Raw genomic sequence first — 19,766 nt, forward strand, 5'->3', positions numbered from 1 at the left:
AATTTAATAGATATTTCCGATTCATTTCGAAGACACTGTGACGTCGTACCATCTCTGTTCAAAAAGCCGTACCCTTAGTGAAGGAAGACAGAGTGTCTTCGAAATTAATGGAAATATCCATTAAATTGTGCAACTTCGAAATACGAAAGTTCACGTAAGTAATGTAGCCCATATGCTTCACAGACAAATGAAGTTAAACTTTGCTGCATTTTTAAAGCATCGCACACATAACACATTTTTGTTTATGCTTTACATGCATTCATCCTTTGTCATCATAGACTGAATCATTAGCAGAGAACACAAAGTAATTCATAATTCTATGAAATCAGTTCATTATGAATATTTTTAATCCAATCTCATGTCTAGAACCTTGCATTTTATGTGTAAAATGTCACACAAGTAATTCTAGAATGCCCCACATACAATGGGACATAATATTTGTTTCTGAAATCATTATTTTATTGTTCTAGAACAATGTGAACTTCAACAGCCAATTTTTTATTTCATGTAAAAACTTTTAACTTGCATTACATTGCTACAACAATTGTCAATTCATTTTGCATTTTTCTTTTTTAATTTATAGATGTCTATATTTGCAGTTATTTTAAGGCTTGTGATCATGTTTTATTACAATGCTGCAAAACAAAAATTCAGTTATTGCATCCAAGATGTTACAAAATATGTCTCATCCCAATTATAAAGGAGCTTTCAGACTGAAATGAAAAGCGACAGTTGTCACATGGAAACAAAAGTTCAGAAATATATACAACTTTTCATATAGGAGTGGCTTGACAAGCTGTACATCACTTGTATTGGGCTGTTTTCTCAACAGCATCATGTTACCTCAACAGTGACTGTTTTCTACAGACTGGAGGTTTCAAGTGCCTATTCCAAGGTATGTCGTTTGTGGCAGTGTTGCTTGTGTAGTCTGAAAAATGTCTGTTGTCACTTCAGTCTAAAAGCTCCTTTGGAGATTCTGATTGAGGTTAAATACCATACGTATTTGTCGTGGTGACCAGTGGAAATTAATATGATTATGAAGATCTTAAAATTCATAGTTGTTTATTGCAAATTAGGAATAACAGTTTGTTTTAAACTTTCTTATATGTTGAGAGCTGATGTTGAAACAATGCAGCAACCTTCAATGAGGATGGAGGCAATAGCCACCGAAATTAATACAACAATAATGAAAACAAATTTTGCCGAGAATTGAGTACATCAGCTCTGTGTGTACTTCCATGTCTCTCATTTCCAAAAAATTGAAAATTATTCTTGCGTATGCAGGGTGGCGACAGACTTGGAAAAGCTGAAAAAGTCAAGGAATTTGAGAGGTCAAAAAATGTCAGGGAATTTTGTTTTTGTTGACTTTTTTCATGTCAGGGAATTTTGTCTTTGTTGACTTTTGTCATGGAATGAATGTGCCAGTCGTTTGCTTTAGAAGATGATGTTATGTAGCGCTGCATGGGAGCAGGAAATCTTGTTGCTAAATCTCGGGGTCCCTTTTATGCACAACACAACCACAGGACCAGAACAGAAACCAGTGATGGGGGAGGGGAGGGAGAGAGAGAAATTTCCAGAGGGGCAGGAAAATTTGATAAGCCTCTAAATATCATGTGGAAAATGCATTGAATTATAATTTTTCTTGTCTCTATGGAAGTAGTAAGGGGACAGAACAGTCAACAGATGGAGGGAAGAGGAGGAGGAGCATTACTACTGTGGCACTCTCCGATACTTGTTGGGCATCGTAGCATGGCATTTTGTCAGACATTCTGAAGGAACGTGGAAACAAAAAGGGCACTATGGAACCCTGTATTTTTTTTAATGTCGCATTTGTCGCTTGAACATTTAGACTCCATTGGTGCATATGATTATTTTGTCGGATATCGCCTTCTGACTAATGTTGAACTTCTACAAAATATTCACTACAACGTGCAACAAAAATCACATGCATGGCATTCTTATGGAATTGATTTCTGTTGGATGTCTTTGGACTGCAACATCTGACAAAAATTCCATGCATAAACAGAGCCTTGTACATCCAAATTTGTCTGGTGTGGTACAACATATCATTGAACAAACTTTTTGGCTCCTTATATGCATGCGATTTTTGTCGAACGTAGCAGTTTGATACTTGTCATTTTGCGAAATCCGACAAAATCATATGCATTGCTCTCTCATGAATTCGATGTTTCTTTGATGTTCCAGTATGAAATTTTTTTGCCGTTTACGACGTTTGTCGAATGCAACATCCAACAAAAATTGAGCCTTAGTCTGTTGCACCACTGCAAATATGCTGCAGGAATTTTATTACTCTTCTGGCTCACTTAATCTTATTCAATGTAGAAATGCGTATGAAGGTTTTCTTTCATCATCCAGGCGTAATACTGGTTTTGCACAGGTTAACATTCACTTACAATGACATGAAACTTTAATTCCATGTCAAGAAGAATCCAAGAAATCTCGTTTAATAATGTCATGAAAAAATAAAACGGAAATCTGCATGGGTAAACGTCATATAAATTTGACAAGTGCATGATGCTCCCAACCTAAAGTTTTCTGCAACACTTGTATTACAATTCATGCTCCCCCCCCCCTCCTTTGGTCCTGTCTGTTTAAACTCGTGGAATGTCCAATGTTATGAAATAAAATTATAATAATAAATACGTAAATATTTTAATATCATAATTACTTGAATCATTCAATATTTAAAGCATATCATTTTCTTCTGCAATCGATGTTTCTCAGCCAAACCTGGTGAATTTTTACTTTTCATCTACTGATTTATACTAGGGGCATCCATAAAGTAAGTTCCAATTAGTATGGTCCTTGATTTTTTGAAAATGCGATAATAGTGAAAAATGTTAATTGCTGCAAAGTAGTGTTTATGAATGTGCAGTGATGTGTGGACACATTTTTCCCCCGTTTGAAATAGTGAAATAATGAGAATTTGGCATTAAATGTGAATTGTTTGCATTTTTCGCTAATTTTAAAAATTGCTTGCCTCGAAATCCAACATTCATGTCTTTTTTAGGCTTAAAGATACAAAATGTCAAAATGTGCCATATTTGTGTATCTAGAACATACAATCTTTCCCACATTTTATCCATGAGAAAACTATAGGGGTGTGCGGGATACTGAAAAGTTAGGACCAGGATCTGGAAAAAAAAATTTTCCATCCCGCTTCCGACCTCAGGAAATTACTTCCAGACTTTTCGGAATCCAGAGCAGTCGGGAAATACTGAATGATAATTTTAAAAAGTTGTTATTTCTCGATGTTTTCTGCATTGTAAGTGTCTGAAACTTATCAGAAATTGTTAGTTTTTATTCCAGAAATGCAAAAACGATCATTTAAGGTGAAAATTACATTTAGAATTCGAGATTTCCAGAGCTTGAACATCCCAAATGCCGGGATTTAAAAAAATTCCCATCCCGACCAAAAAGATTCTATCCTGCACACCCCTAGAAAACTATAATTCGTGTTGTACGTGGAATTATTCCAACAGACACATTCAATTAAATATTTCTCAGGATTTTCTCAACTACTATCAGAACAATTTGCACCACAGAGCAAATTAGCAGGGTACACACAGAAGCCCCATCATCAGTATTTGTCACGCGAGAAGTGTTTTGAATCACTGAGCTAAGTTGTGCAATTTTGGTGAAGATCGAGTGCTCACCTACTGCCACAGGGGAATCATAACATGGGCATTTGTCGAGTGAGAAATAATGGAAAATAACTTCCTCAAAAATCGGATCCAACATATCAAACTGTCACGAAAATACATACACCACGTGACCTATATGTTTAAACAGTAGTTTAAAAACACCATGAAAGTATAATTGTAGGTATATTTGCCACAAATTGTGCTAAAATTAAAATGTGAAGTTTGGGAGAAATAACACCGAATAGTAAAAATAAATAAATAAAAAAAGATCAAGGTCCCTACCAATTAGGCAGAATATCAGTAGTAATTAAAAGCAATAGTTACAGTGACTCCTAATATAATTTTCGGCATAATCACCACTGTTCAGGCATTGGTCGTAACATGACACTACATTTTGTGTGCCCATGGCATATGTGTCTGACAACAAAGACTGGAACTATCTGTACTGCAGTGCTGCTGTCAAAACCTTGTCCTGCCAGAAATCTCTTCAGCTGAACAAAGAGATGAAAGTGGGTACATGCAAGGCCAGGACTGTACAGGAAGTGGTCCAAGATCTCTCACTTGAAATGATGTAAAAGAGCCTGCCTGTACTCAGCTGTATGGGTTCATGCACATTGGATTGGCCTTCATCGTCTGATCATACTATCGCTCATGATGTCTGGTCTGTACACCTAACATCATTGCTGGTGGCTCTATGCCGAATTCTGAGCATGCAAATGTCTGATTACCACACATACCTTGCAGTCGGTGGGACACTGTATGAGAGATGCCATCTTTAACCTAGAACTGTCCTAAAACGGCTGTGGTTTACTGCACCAGATTACAGCCACATGACACTTCTTCCTGCATGCATATGCATGTTGCGCTCCGACCACTAGCGCTTCTTCCATGTGACATTGGAACTTTTTTTTCTGGATGCCCCTCGTACATATACTTTCGGAAGCTGTTACCAACAGCGTGTTCCTCTTTTAATATTTCATTAGCTAAATCAGGCGGCTTTACAATGCAGTCGTAGCATATCCGTTCGGTTAAGAAATATTGACCCTGGCAGATCTTGTGAGCTCCTGCTCAGAAATGTGTAGGATAAGCTTTTTACAGGAAATGGTAAGAACACTGGCCTTTGGCTAGAGGTGACAAGAGGCCAAGCGAGGGTTTAAATAGGTGCACATGAGAGCGACACGAGGCCTTTTTACTTGGAATCATCGGAGAAGCAGGAGCTATTGGTCTATTTTCTAAACCGAACAGGGTAAGCTAGTCTACACCCCTTATCTGCCATTTGCATTGCTCACTCCAGTCTAAACCGAATCATGAGTTTATTTTAATGTTAATTAGATAATTGTACCTGGCCCGTTCAGGGCTGTCTCTACCATCAATAGAAATAATCGGGAGGGGCAAGTTACATCCCTATTTAAGATCCCCGCGTTCATGTTGGAACTCTACGCAATAGATTCACCTTCCGTAAATTTGCATTTAATTTTTTATACATATATACCCTTTTCGCCAATAATGATGGTATAACTGCATGTTGGCAGTTTCACAGTACTTCACTAGGATATACTGTGAATGTTTGTACTGAAGGAGAAATCCCATTGATAATGTAAGGAAATATGACGCTTTGTATTTTATGATTCAGTTGTTTCACTTGTATGCAAGAGTTAAGTTGTTTGCTTTACATAGAAAAGAGAAGTAGGTTTGTGCATTGAAAAATGAGTCTGCACTCATGGTTCTTGCAAGCAGAGGGTTCCAAACCTCATTGGAAATATCAACATATAATAACGAGAAAGGCTAAAGAGATTGAAAAATTACCAAATTCCTTTTTGCATCAATCACTTCACTCTAATCTCATTTAGTCGTAACTTTAAAAATAATCAAATATTGTATTGAAAAACTGGCTGCATATGAAAAAATCCCTTAATTCCTCCCTAGCTTGTGAATAGTAATAATTTTCCAAATTCACTATGTTGCAGTTTGAATACACATCTTAGAGAAATGAAGTCAATTTTGTGGAAGCTAGTATAGGTACTTAATATACCTGAATCTGTCTTACATTCTTATTTCCATTTGCAAAAACATTAATTTAGTTTATAATTGTCAGGGAAAAATCTAAATTTTTGTCCTGGAAAAGTCAGGGAATTTCATTTCTTCTTGTCTGTAGCCACCCTGGTATGAGTCTTTGAGGTGAAATATAGCTTTGCATTTAATTATTTCAAATGTTTTATGTTATGGATACATTTGTTACAATCAAAATTGATTCAAATGTTAAAATTTTGCCTGTTCCCTTTCCAGGATGAAGACAATGAAGAATTATACTGCAGAACCTGTGATCAGTGGTTTGTTTCTCTGCATAACAAAAGGGAGCATCTGTATGGAAGACAGCATTTGCAGGTAATTAAAAACAAATAGCACTTTTTTAAAATGTCATGATGTGATTTTATATACAATTTTTTTTCAACTCCAAGTGAAAATCTTGAGACAATCACTGATAGACAAGTAAATGTCCCCCTCACTTTATTGTTTGCATAACGATTGAAAACAGACATACAGCTCACTACTCAGATCCCGGTCAGAAGTGAATTGACATTGTAACAAAAAGATAACAAGCAACAACTTATGAAACGTTGTGCTGAAATAACAAGGATATTTTAAAACGTACCCAGCCTCTCACAAGAATAATATAATTACATGTGAAACAACTTCAATCATTATGTAAGTACAGGGTAAGGCAATGTATTGGGTGATTTTGCAACACTGAATATTGGTAGTTCAGGGTGGCTACTCACTGTTCTGCATGAATTATTGGCTCCAGAATTATGAGTGAATTCTACTTGAATTTTTCTCCGTAGACATGAAAAATTTAAATTTTTATTCATCCAATTCCCATTGAATTTATACATATTTACAAATGCTCTGAGGCAAGTTTTTCACATATATTTTTTTTATTTTTATTGAGGATGGAAAGAAAAGAAATTGCGTGGAATATAAAACAGAATTCTCTCAATCCGTTTGGTTTGTTAGCGTCCTTTGCAGATAGATGGAAGATTATTGCAGATAAGATATCTTCAAGTTGATTAGGTAAATTTGAGTATAAAATTCTTACAAAATGTTCATAGATTAATATATTCCATACCATGTGTGACTTGTGTTTGTTGATGTGAAATGACAAATATAAACTATATTAACATACATCTTTTTGTTGACTCCCATCTCCAGCCTCTTGTGAAAGCTCTGCCCTCCTACCTCCGTGACACCAACCACTTCCTACAGAAAATCAGCACCCTCCCACCATTGCCCCCAAACACCATCCTTGCCACCATTGATGTCACTTCCCTCTACACCAACATACCTCACTCCCATGGCCTCCGCTCCATAGAATTCTATCTCAATAGCAGACCCAAACCTCACAACCCCAGCACCAACTTCCTGACCCACCTAGCCCACCTTGTCCTCACTTGTAACAACTTCACCTTTGAAAACCAAAATTTCCTACAGATCCGAGGTACAGCCATGGGTACCAGAATGGCCCCATCCTATGCAAACCTCTTCATGGGCAAACTTGAGCAAGAGTTTTTGGCTACCCAACCCCTCCAACCCCTCCTCTGGCTCCGCTTCATTGACGACATCTTCATGCTCTGGACACATGGAGAACCATCCTTGTCAGCTTTCCTGGACCAACTTAACCACTTCCATTCCCTCAAATTCACCTGGACGTACTCCCCCAACCAGATCACCTTCCTGGATGTGGACGTGCACATCGAGGGAGGACACCTGACTACCTCCATCTACATAAAACCCACCAACCACATGCAATACCTACACTTCTCCAGCTCCCACCCGTTCCACACCAAAAAAGCCATTCCATTCTCTCTGGCCCTCAGGGGACAGCGCCTGAACACTTCACCCACCTCCCGCCAGAATTATAACCTCCGCCTACACCAGGCCCTGGTTAACCGTGGATATCCCTCCATCCTGGTCACCAAGCAAATATCGCGAGCTGCCTCACATACCACCACCACCAAGAAACCTGCTGCCACCAACCCACCTGTGCTCATCACCCAATACCATCCCCACCTCAACAAAATCAGGCACACACTGCACACTCTTCTCCCAATTCTCCACAGTGATCCCGAAACCAAAAACATATTTCCCGACAAACCCAGAGTAGTTTTCAAATGCCCCCCCAACCTCCAAAACATCCTGGTCCACAACACTCCTTCACCACACATCCAACACCCCCCCTGCCCATAAATGCAACCGCCCCAGGTGCAAGACCTACCCCATCCTCATCACTTCTCACACCCTCCAGGTGCACACGGCCACTGGCAAATTTACCCTCCATCCCAAATGGACCTGCCATGCCTCAAACCTTATCTACATCCTCACCTGCAACATCTGTGGTGATTTTTACCTGGGGGAAACATCAACGGCCCTCAACCTCCGCATCAATAACCACCGCTCCTCCACCCACAACCTGGACTTCACTGTCGCCGTCCACACCAACCACCACAACATCAGTTTCAACGACTGCTTCCGGGTAGCGATCATCCATCTCCTACCCCAACCAGCCAACACCTCTGTTCGCAAAAGATGGGAGAGGGCCTATATATCGGCCATGAGTGCAACCACTCCACCTGGCCTGAACAAGGCCACCCAGTAATGCCCAACCCTCACCCCCCCTCCCGCCCCCCCTCCCAACTCATCCTACACACAGTTTACGATGAGCCTTAATGCCCAACCCTCACCCACCCTCCCGCCCCCCCTCCCAAGTCATCCTACACACTCACAGTTTATGACGAGCCTGGTGACAAAACAGTGTTTTTTTTCGTTCTACGCACCACTTCTTCTTCGATGGGGACCTGGCAACTCTGCAGGGCCCCAACTTCCGGTTCCGTCTATTTCTCCTCACACCGATGATGCTATGAAATTAGTGAAAATTTTGAATTTTTCTACTGTCCGGTGAGTGTTTCCTTTTACCTTCTTTGATTTTTATATATACAGGGTGATTGGTAATTCGACCTATTCCTGGAAAGGGGTAATACTAGAGCACATTTGCAACAAATTTGACCCTATGCACCGGGGGTTTCGAGTTATTGCAGTTTGTAAATTTTCGTGACATATTCCGACTCGAGACCAAAAACTACTAATTCTGAAAAAAACTATTACACCCTGGGCACATAATCGACATGTTGCTAACAACTGACGAATGAGTGACTACTAGGGAAAAAATTCATGCCCAAAATTTCCATACCCACAGAAAGAAACAGTTATTGGAGCACACGTCATGAAGAAATTTGGAAATTATCGTTTAAATCGAAGAGGATTACTAAAAAAAATTGTAACACACTTAGAGTAAAAATTACGGAAAAAACTTCCTCGTTTCATAAGCTCTCCAAAAATATACAGTACAATGTTCTGGCACACGGGTTGGGAGAAAAATCTGATTAAAAAGCAGACAAGGCACGTTGTAGACCTCTTTGTAAAGTGAAAAGAAGTTGTTGGAACGGAAATGAGTGAAGTAATAATGTTATTTACCATTCTAATGATTCCAGGTTGTCAGAATTAACTGTTACGAAAACTACAAATCCTGTTCAAATTGCCTCCCCCGGTTACATTTGCAAGCACGAAGCCTGCGGCGTACTTCAGACACAGTCACTCGGATTGACACTCAGTCTCTTATGTATTGGGCGGCTGTCACAATTCTCTCTCTCAACTCTTCTTGGGAATCTACTGGTGTACTATAGACTAACTCTTTCATGTGACCCCAAATGTGAAAGTCGCATTGCGTCAAATCCGGATTCCTCGCCGGCCAGGGGGTCGGGCTGCCTTGACCACTCCATCACATGGGATAATTGTCGTCCAGCCACTGTCGCACACCCCAGAAATAGTGGGCTGGGTAGCCATCATGTTGGTAAATCATATCCCTTTTTGTGGCGAGCGGCACATCCTCCAGCAGCATCGTCAATTCTTCCCTTAGTTTTTGTAGGTAATGCCGTTTAGTTTCTCTTGTATGTACGCATTGCTTGCATTATAGAATTATTTTCCTGTAGTTTACATTTATTACAAGCATAAGAAAACAGTTTTTCTTTGTGACGTTTCAGGAGAACACATGCTCCTTTCATCAGACATTTATTTTCATTTTGACTAAAGATACAGTTATAACAATGGTTAGTAATTTTTTAAACAAAAAGAATCCATTATATAATGGATGTTGTCAATGTTACATTGTTGTAATATAGCAACTTAACTGTGAAAAAGCAGTCTGTTTTATTTTTATTTCAGATTTTTTAAAAATTATGAATCCCAAATTCATCATTGTTTTCACAAAGTCTCTTGATGTTTTCTGTTACATTAAATTTTAAAGATGGTGGCTTACTCCATTTGTGAAAAAGAAAACTCCATACTGTTACCATTTTCATTATTTAATTTATTCCAGTGTTCTTCTGCAATGAACGAAGCTTCCCAGACATTCAACTCTGTGTTTCCCGTTAATCTTTTTAAAACCCTTCTCTTTTTAATCAAATGCTTCTCTTCGATGATATGAGTTGACAGTTTATATTTGTCATTTCACAGTTAAGTTGCTATATTACAACAATGTAACATTGACAACATCCATTATATGTATAATGGATTCTTTTTGTTTAAAAAATTACTAACCATTGTTATAACTGTATCTTTAGTCAAAATGAAAATAAATGTCTGATGAAAGGAGCGTGTGTTCTCCTGAAACGTCACAAAGGAAAACTGTTTTCTTATGCTTGTAATAACCGTAAACTACAGGAAAATAATGTTGTGGCAGATAGAATGACCCGATCTCATGATTGTGGATGATTCTCATTTAGCGAGAATTTTCTCTGGTGAGCCTTTTCTTTAGATTTTCTGGGGTTATGACCATTAGGGGACCAAAAATGCGCATTATGAAAATTCATAATACCATCACAGTCGAATTTGGATTTGTCCGTCCACAGAATTCTTGTCAGATGATGGGGGTTTATAACGTGCCTTCTCTGCTTTTTATTCAGATTTTTCTCCCAACACCCGTCTGCCAGTTGATAACATTTGTATATTTTTGGAGAGCTTATGAAACGAGGAAGTTTTTTCTGTAATTTTTTACGCTAAGTGTGTTACCATTTTTTTTGGGTAATCCTCTTCGATTTAAAGGATAATTTCCAAATTTCTTCATGACGTGTGCTCCAATGAATTTTTTTCCCAGTAGTCACTCATTCGTCAGGTGTTAGCAACATGTTGATTATGCACCCAGTGTGTAGTAGTTTTTTGGTCGCAAGTTGGAATATGTCACGAAAATCTACAAACTGCAATAATTAGAAACCCATTGATTTCCGACCCCCGGTGCATAGGGTCAAATTTGTTGCAAATGTGCTCTAGTATTACCCCTTTCCAGGAATAGGTTGAATTACCAATCAGCCTCTATATACAGGAATAGGATCAGAAAAGGTGCCAGAAGGGCGGATAAATACAAATGATGAAGGAGGCAGTAAACACTTACCACACGAAGAGAAATAATTCTATATTTCGCGATCTGAGTCGCATTTTCAAGGTAGAAGAAAGAAAGATCAGCGTCACATGGAGTAGAGGCACAGAATACTGACCGTAGTGTCTCTACGATCAGTGTTGCCAGAAACAGTGGATAGGTAACAAAAAGTACTTTAACCAGTGTTTACTGTAAGGTGGGTGGGTAGTTTCGGGGAGGAGAGGAAAGGGTTACTAATTGGCTAGGTTCAGTCCGGGGGGTATAGTAGCATGCAAGCCTGATATATAATCCCTTTCCCATCGCCTGCAGAAAGATTTGTCAGAGCAGGGGGGGGGGGTAAAAGATGGGAAAGGGCCTATAATTGTAATTGCAGTTTAATTGAAATGAATTAGAATTGTGTATAAATTGGAATTGCACAGACCCTTTATATTGTTAACCCGTCATTGCGAGAAACGTTATGTCGATTGTCGTGCATGGTCTCAGAGACTGGGTTTTTAAAAAGTGTCAAATTAATGGTCTAAAGCACCAAATCTTCAATTATTATGATTAGATTTTTTCTTTCAACAACTGAGATTATATAAAATTATAAAAAGGTACTCTTCGTTAATCGGGCATGGAACGGCATATCGGATTTTCAGTGAAAACTAGGTACGCCTATAGCCGCGCATGGACTCAGATAGCAAGTGGCTTCAACAAACCCTCCCTAGTGGCTGGAAACAAAATTGTGGTGTAAAAGAGGAAGGTTAGAAACTCAGCTAGACACACCTGGAACGAGAGACCATGCACGACCAACACAGGGTTAATATATTCGGGTGGGGGGAGGGGTGAGAGGCGGTGATAAGTAATGTTGAAATGGAGAAAACATCTGCTTGTACTCGTGAATTTTTGGAAAGTTTGCCTTGAAAACCGGGAATTATACTTGAATTTTATCATGGTGCTAGAGTATCTACCCTGTACTTGATGCAAGGTAACCTGTGACTACTGCTATCTTCAAGCCCCTGTTTTATCATTCAGTTATGGCGGAGTCTTGGAACAATGCCCAGCATGCATTCACTGCAAAAGCATATTACAAAAACAATAATTAAGTGCTGCTGTCTTTTAGGTAGGTTACACATCACATTACAAAATCACACAAATTTTAGCCACCGGATCTCATCTTTAGGACCAGTTTCCTCGAAGTTTTTAATCCATATTTTGATGACATGGGCAAAAAGCACCAGATTACGACATGGTATATTAAAATGTTTCCGCAATGCGTGCTGCGCGAACATGTACTTATCGTTTTTGTAATATGGTTTTACAGCAAATGCGTGCTGTGCCCATTTCACGAATCCACCGTAAGTGAATGGTAAAGCAGGGGCTGCAAGGTAGCGGTAGTCACGTGTTACCTCTGACCCAACAACTAGCTATATCCAGTGTTGCAAAATTGTACAATTCATTGTCGCACCTTGCATCAATGCTGACAAGATTAAATTGATGAAAGGACAATGGATTAAATAATTACCGTATATCTCTGAATGCAAGATGACTCTGAATCCAAGTTGACCCCATTTTCAACAAGGGATTACAGAAAAACTATTTTCAAAACTTACAAATGTTTACCTTATTACAAGTAACTCAAGGAGACAATAAAAGTACCGGTACACAAAAAATCAAATCAGATACAGACATCCCTTAGTCAGATACAGATATGTATACGTAGGCGTGGCAGAGGGTAGAGTTAGAGCTTAATGGAAGCTTCTGGTTCTGTTCAGTAAAGAAAAGAAAAAAAACTCCACATCATATGCCACAAAAGCAAGACAACTTCGTACTTCTGGGCACTCAATTGCGGCAAAAAATCTCGTCTTGGATTCAGAAATGTACGGTAACTGGTAAATTTATTTCTCCTCCAGCAACTTAAGATACTTTGAGTGAAGCCTACTTTGATGTCCCCATGCTGACCTGTATTGTTGCTGTAATCAGTGCTTTTAAAGCAAAATTGATCACAACGTAAAAAAAATATATATATAATCCTTGCGCACAAAACACAGCTGTGTTTCAGATGCTGACCAATTACTGTATCATTCAAGGCCCACTCTGAAGGGAGGTGAATGATTTATACAGAAAAGCATTGTGATGTATTTTGTGTAATCTTGAAGGAAAAACACATGAGATAATTTAAACCACAAATCAGCAGGTTTTATCAAATTATTTAACTACTTGTAATTTACACAGTCCGACAATTAAATAATGAGACAGTCGTTATGAAATGAAACAGAAACAAAATATTTGAACATTGACTGTTTATTACTCAGAGTATATCCCACCGACATCAATACAGCAATTGGCACCGTTGGCCAATGATTGAAACGACATCTGCTCGCTGATTACATGATGCACTTCCCTCATGACATGGCAGCATACTTCAGACTATGGACCACACTACACCATGAACATGTTATTTCACAGAGAGTACACACACACGTACAACACAAAACCAGTCTCATTACTTAATTGGCAGACTGTGTATGAAAAAAAAACCTTTCATTTTAAGAGCAAAAATTACTTCTAGGTCATCAACTTCAGAACCCTTGTTACGAGTGTTAATATAAGTGTATATTACAGTCAATTGCAGGTGATTTCCAAAAGCAGAGCCTTGCAGATCAAGACGGACACAGCAGTGGTTTCCAGTCCATGTCTACTTCGCTGGATGAATCAAGCCTTGATGGTCCTCCAGGTTTCTGTTCCTTATCTACCAGAAACAAGGATGATTTTCGTTGTGAACCATCCAATGTGTCTGATGCAGTCACCCACCTCTTGACTGCGTATTCAGGTAAGCCTTGGTCACACTTTTGGAGAATATTTTAACCGTTTGCTCTGTTTCCATTCTATGGGTGTGATAATGTTAACAGAAGGACAAAAAGGTAATTTGGGTACATGGTTGTAAAAGACGTGGCAAATCACTGTGAATATTATTTCATATTTACGCAAATGTAATTTATTCATTCGTGAATGTTCCCTGGAAAGAACTCATATTTGCAACAGAATTAATCAGTTTTCCATGATTTGCATAATTTGCACGATAATTGAAACTTCAGAAAGTGTCATGTCCGTAAATAAACTCTAAATTACGTATTTATTTATTGATTTAGTTTTCTTTAGTAATAATAATTTTCAAAAATACGCTATAAAAGTGCAATGGCCATTTTCCATGATTTTTCACCTTGTAACGGAATGTTTTGCAACACCGAGAAAAGAAGCAACTCCACACCGTTCTGTCAGAATTCGAGCATTCACCTCCAGTCACATGGGATGTGTATCAGCAGTATTTATCGGGCGAGAAATAAGAGAAAACCTAAGTGCTCCAAATCTGTAACATAACTTTAATCTCCTTCTTCTATTAAAGAGTAAACAAGGTGGTTGCAGAAGTGAAAGCTTTGTGATACTGAACACAGTGGAAGTGGGGGGGGGGGGGGGAGGTGGCATGGTTTGGTGACTCATTGTATACACAAAATGATATTCTCATTTTGGCCCATATAGCAACAAGTTAGTCAAATGGGTATGATGTAATTCACTCTTGATCATCATAGCAACAGCTTTACAACCTACAACTAAGAAAGTCATTTCTTCAACCTGAATGGTACTGTGCATTATATATGATATTTGTTTTTTGCTTTTCCGCATCAAAGACCAGGCTGCGCATTATACTCACATGTGCATCATACGAGGGTTATTTTTTAAGTAAGGTCAGTTTTGCAATAAAAACGAAGTAAGTAAATGTTTTTAAAAAATACTACATTTATTTTCTGAATTTACATACACTTCTCTATTTTACTACATAATTTCCTTGCCGGTTTAAACATTTATCGTAACGAACTACGAGTTTTTGGATACCCTCCTCATAGAACTCTGCCGCCTATGATGATAGCCAATTACTCACGGTCGTTTTCACTTCTTCATCAGTGTAAACACTTGCCGCCAAGGGATTCTTCAGATGGCGGAAGAGGTGGTAGTCTCTAGGTGCAAGGTCTAGACTTTATGGAGGATGGTCAACACATCATCGCCGGTCAAAGCTGTCAGCAGGTGTTGTACTGATTCATGACAATGCAAGGCCACATGCTGCGGCTCAAACGCAAGATCTGATAGAATCTTTTGGCTGGGAGGTATTCGATCATCCACTGTACAGTCCAGACCTTGCATCTAGCAACTACCACTTCTTCCGCCATCTGAAGACCTTCCTGGGCAGCAAGCATTTAGACACTGATGAAGAAGTGAAAACGACCATGAGTAACTGGCTATCATCATAGGTGGCAGATACCTATGAGGAGGGGATCCAAAAACTCTTAGTTCGTTACAATAAATGTTTAAACCGGCAAGGAAATTATGCAGAAAAATTATGTAAATTCAGAAAATATTTTTTTAAAAAAACAAAAACATTTACTTACTTCATTTTTATTGCAAAACGAACCTTAATTAAAATAAATAGCCCTCGTACATGCGTAAATACGGTATTCTAGAAATTGTGTGTTTTGTACTTACAGAAAGAGAAGAAGAGGTGAAAATATTGAACAAGAGACTGGAAGAAATGCGAGCCAAGAACATTCAACTTACAAAACAATTGCTGGAGCTGAAATCGAGAGAATCCCTGTTGCAAAACAGTTTGGATAATGCCAAAGATCTTACACATGCACTTAACCAAAAGATATGCAGCCTCCGAGTGTTACCAAGTCTTATGAATATTGCATTAGATTTTGAAATAGCATCATGACAATATTGAACTGGGTTATATTATCTGCATTGTTATTTGGATGGTTTCAAATGTAAGTGTCCTTTGGATGCGAGGTAAAAAGACCTTGGGAATCAATCGTAAAAAAAATAATTATAATAAAAACGGTAAGATAATTTGTTGGCCATTATAACCAATCATCATTCATATTTAAATCGAATTTCAGTTCCAGATTCTGTAATTTATTTGAAATATATTGAACAATATGTAATAATAGTTAAACAATATAAAGGAAAAATGATGCTCTTGTAGCATCAATATTACCTCAAGTGAAGTGTTCTTAAATATAAGTATAAAATAATAATAATAATAATTTGACAATAGAAAAGCAGGTGGCCACACACTGTTGATTGAACTTATGTTTATATTTGTCCAGTGGTTATTTCAAGGCTAGATAACATTTGGAAAGTAAACAATGAATAATTCCTTATGTCGTTACGTAACCAGTAATACATTTTATTACCTATCACGATAATCATATGATTGGTGAGAATTTTACTGTTAAATGTACATTTTCTACTTAGAGCAATGGTTTGTGATCTCGTGGAATTTTGTAATTGAAATGTAACATATATGGTGTTTTTGTGCAACACATGCTTCAGACGTAAAGTTTCTTTAGATATGGGATGGATATGTGGATCAATTTATTGTTTACAAAGACATGATTGCAGCGGAGCATGTACGTATGTGATTTATGTGAATGTGGCTGTAGACTGTTTCATTTGTTGTTGTTATGAAAGGAGCTTAAGTTTTATGTTGCGTTGGCATTTTAATGTATTGTTAACTTGGAAAATTCCTTTAAAATGGACCTTCCTGATTAGATTTCTAAAACTGAACATTTATTACAAAGTTTCTGTTTGGAAATGAATTGTGGTTGCAAGTCTTGGCATGGAACTTAAGATACTTTCTATACCAGCTATATGACACTACGAAGTTGACAATTTTCGGAATTACACAATCTTTGTGCTTATGAATATGTTAAAGAAGGAAAAGAATGTTATAATTTTTCATTTGATTTGACACAAGTATATTCTGTTCATTTTAAATTTATTGATTTATAATTCTGTTCATGTTAAGCACCAATGTAAAAACTGTTTCAATATATGGACATGTGTCTTGTTTTTGAAGGAAAAAAAGACCCATAAAAATAACAAAATGACAGAATTTTAACTATCAAAAATTAATGTAACTTGCCACCAGACAAAATCAAGAGGTTGATATTTTTTTTCAGTGTGATCAATAGGGCCAAGATAATTATGTAATTACACATTGTTCTTTTCTGGTGACATTTTTAGATCAAATCAGTGAAATTTCGTGCCAAAATCAGTCTAAAAACAGGCATTTTAAAGTACAAATATTTCCTGACATTTTCATTATACACAATGGAATGTATGGCTCAGAACAGCCAGTCTTGAAATTGTCCAACATTTGCTTCTCTGGAAAGTGTGAAAGGATCAGTTTGGAATGCAATGAAGACAAATATGTTTGTTTGGAGAAAAACCCAGGTACAGTTTTAGCTATCAGGAGACTGCCAAGTGGAGGCAATAGTTTCAATGCCTTGAAAACTTGAGAACACGACAGATTTATGCAAGTTTAAATATGCATCATTACTTCGTGCAAAGGAAAAATATCATTTAGTCAATACAAAGTCCTGTCATGCCATTACAGGAGAAGTTTCATATTTAAAGAATTTGACACATTTGTTACATCTGTTACAAGGATCATGTATTGGAAAAGCAATAGAAATATGTAAAATATGTTAAATATCGTGTTTCTGTTGGTTTGCCTGGCTTGAGGAGGAAGTTGTTTTAAAAAAAAAAAAAGGCAAATGCTGGTAATACAATGTTTTTGATTGAAGCACACACAGGAGATGTACTATGTAGAAATTTTTTCAGCGAAAAATGCAGGCTCGACCAGGACTCGAACCCAGGTCTCTGGCATACCATGCCATTGCTCTACCACTGGGCTGCCGGCTCTCAGTTATATACCAATGGCATGGTAAGCCAGAGACCTGGGTTCGAGTCCTAATCGAACCTGCATTTCTAGCTGAAAAAAAATGTACGTAATGTTTTTGATGTTACGTATTTCTTACTTTTTGAATGCATACTTTTGGATTTTTTAAATACATTTATATGTACATACGGTACAGTTTTTTAGTAAATAATTATCTACACCCTAGTGATCGTGGTAGAATGAGTATGTAATAGGCCACGAAGTATCATCCTCTTGGTTTCGTTTGGTGGGTGTCAACAATTTCCATGATGAACATCATGGATGTGTATTTGTGTCTCATCATTTCATGTTATCATAATTTTTTCTCATCAGTGTGCTCAAGGGGGGGGGGGGGGGGGGCATAGAAGGTACTTTCAATCTAGTGATTAACCAAAGTGATAGAAAGGTGATGTGAAATGAGAAAAGTACAAACATAATGCATAATGGAACAGATCTTAACTGGCCCTTCCTTCTAATTTGGATCCATCCTTTTCTTAGACTTTTCTTTTCAATTATTGGCACATTCCAGCATTACGTGTGCATCATTTTGCATACAAAATTTAACGTTCTAGACATGATATTGGATTAAAATATTCATAATGAACTTATATAGAATTATGAAGTACTTTGTGGTGTCTGCTAACAAATGAAAAAGCCTGAGTATGATGGCATAGGCTTAATACATTAAAAGCACTAACAAAAATGTGTTACACGTGTGACAATGTAGCAAATTATGACGTTATTTGTGTGTGAGGGAATTATGAATCACCCTGTATAATAGACACAAATGTCTCCACAATAGAAACGTGGGGACAAGTGTGTGTCTGCATGTTGCTAACACTCGTAAGAAAAATTTCAGCACTATTCTGCCTGTGCATATCGAGTGATTCATCTCAGCTGGGTATTTCTTCGAGTCCCTTCATCAATTTCATCTAATCAACATTTATTATCATTGTCATTAGCCAGAAGTGTCACAAAAAGCAGCAGAATTTTTTTTAAAATATGAAAAACAATTCAGTGTTTTCGGTATTATGAGGACAATTGAGGACACCTGCCCCGCAATTCCCACCTAATGGGCCTTGCCAATGGCACTGTCACTTTGTCAAGGGGTCCTGGGTTTGATTCCTGGTGGAGGCGCTGGTTTAGATCCCACTTTAAATTGTACATCCAATACTGATTATTCTGTCAGAGTACAAATCTTGAACAAATTATAAATCTCTGGTAATAATACCCACCTCGACCAATTTGAAGAGGCAAGAAATGGATGGATATTGGAGGTCAAAAAACTGTAATCTTGAAAAGGAATCTAAAAATAAATGCAGTGAAACCTCGAGTTGGGAGTTTTTCAGGGGACCAAGTTGAAAGAATTAAATACAGGAAAGTGTACAATCAGGGAAAATTTTGCTATGCTGCGATAATCAAGATTGAATGTTCTGTATAATGCAGGAAAAACGCAAAATAGGAGTTCCACTGTATCATCATGAATTATTGGCCTTGAATGGCAATGTACATTTCTTGCAAAAGATCACCTGGAATGGAGCATCCATTGCATTGTGGTCCTACAGGTGTGTGTACTCTATGAACTACATAAATTCCAAGCAAAAAAAAATAATTATAATATGAATTAACATTTTACACTAAACATTAATAGTTATGGATTCCTCCCGCTCTTAAAATATTGAGAACCAGCAATAACTACACCAGAATCAAGGTAACTTACCTTCTGGCCGCCATTCACAGCGCAGAACAGTTATTTTGACAACGCTAGAATAGCCCCTCTGCAAGCTATGGACCATTCATTCTCTCTCAAACTATATTTGGCTATTGTAAGCTCAAATGTTAATCACCATTTTCAAAG

General features: G+C 37.7%; 1 protein-coding gene across 1 annotated transcript in view; it reads left to right on the forward strand.

Annotated features, from left to right (window-relative positions):
- Positions 1-19,520, forward strand: part of LOC145997633 (uncharacterized) — a 55,721-nt gene extending 36,201 nt beyond the window's left edge. The window contains exons 7-9 of the mRNA XM_083134628.1: positions 5,952-6,050; positions 13,756-13,963; positions 15,672-19,520. Of these exons, the coding sequence (XP_082990754.1) occupies positions 5,952-6,050; positions 13,756-13,963; positions 15,672-15,898 (534 nt within the window). The 3' untranslated portion in view covers positions 15,899-19,520. The remainder of the gene's footprint in view (positions 1-5,951; positions 6,051-13,755; positions 13,964-15,671) is intronic.
- The last annotated feature ends 246 nt before the right edge of the window (positions 19,521-19,766 follow it).

This window comes from Lepisma saccharinum, chromosome 1, assembly GCF_977018435.1.
Source record: "Lepisma saccharinum chromosome 1, izLepSacc3.1, whole genome shotgun sequence".
In the NCBI taxonomy this organism is placed as follows: domain Eukaryota; kingdom Metazoa; phylum Arthropoda; class Insecta; order Zygentoma; family Lepismatidae; genus Lepisma; species Lepisma saccharinum.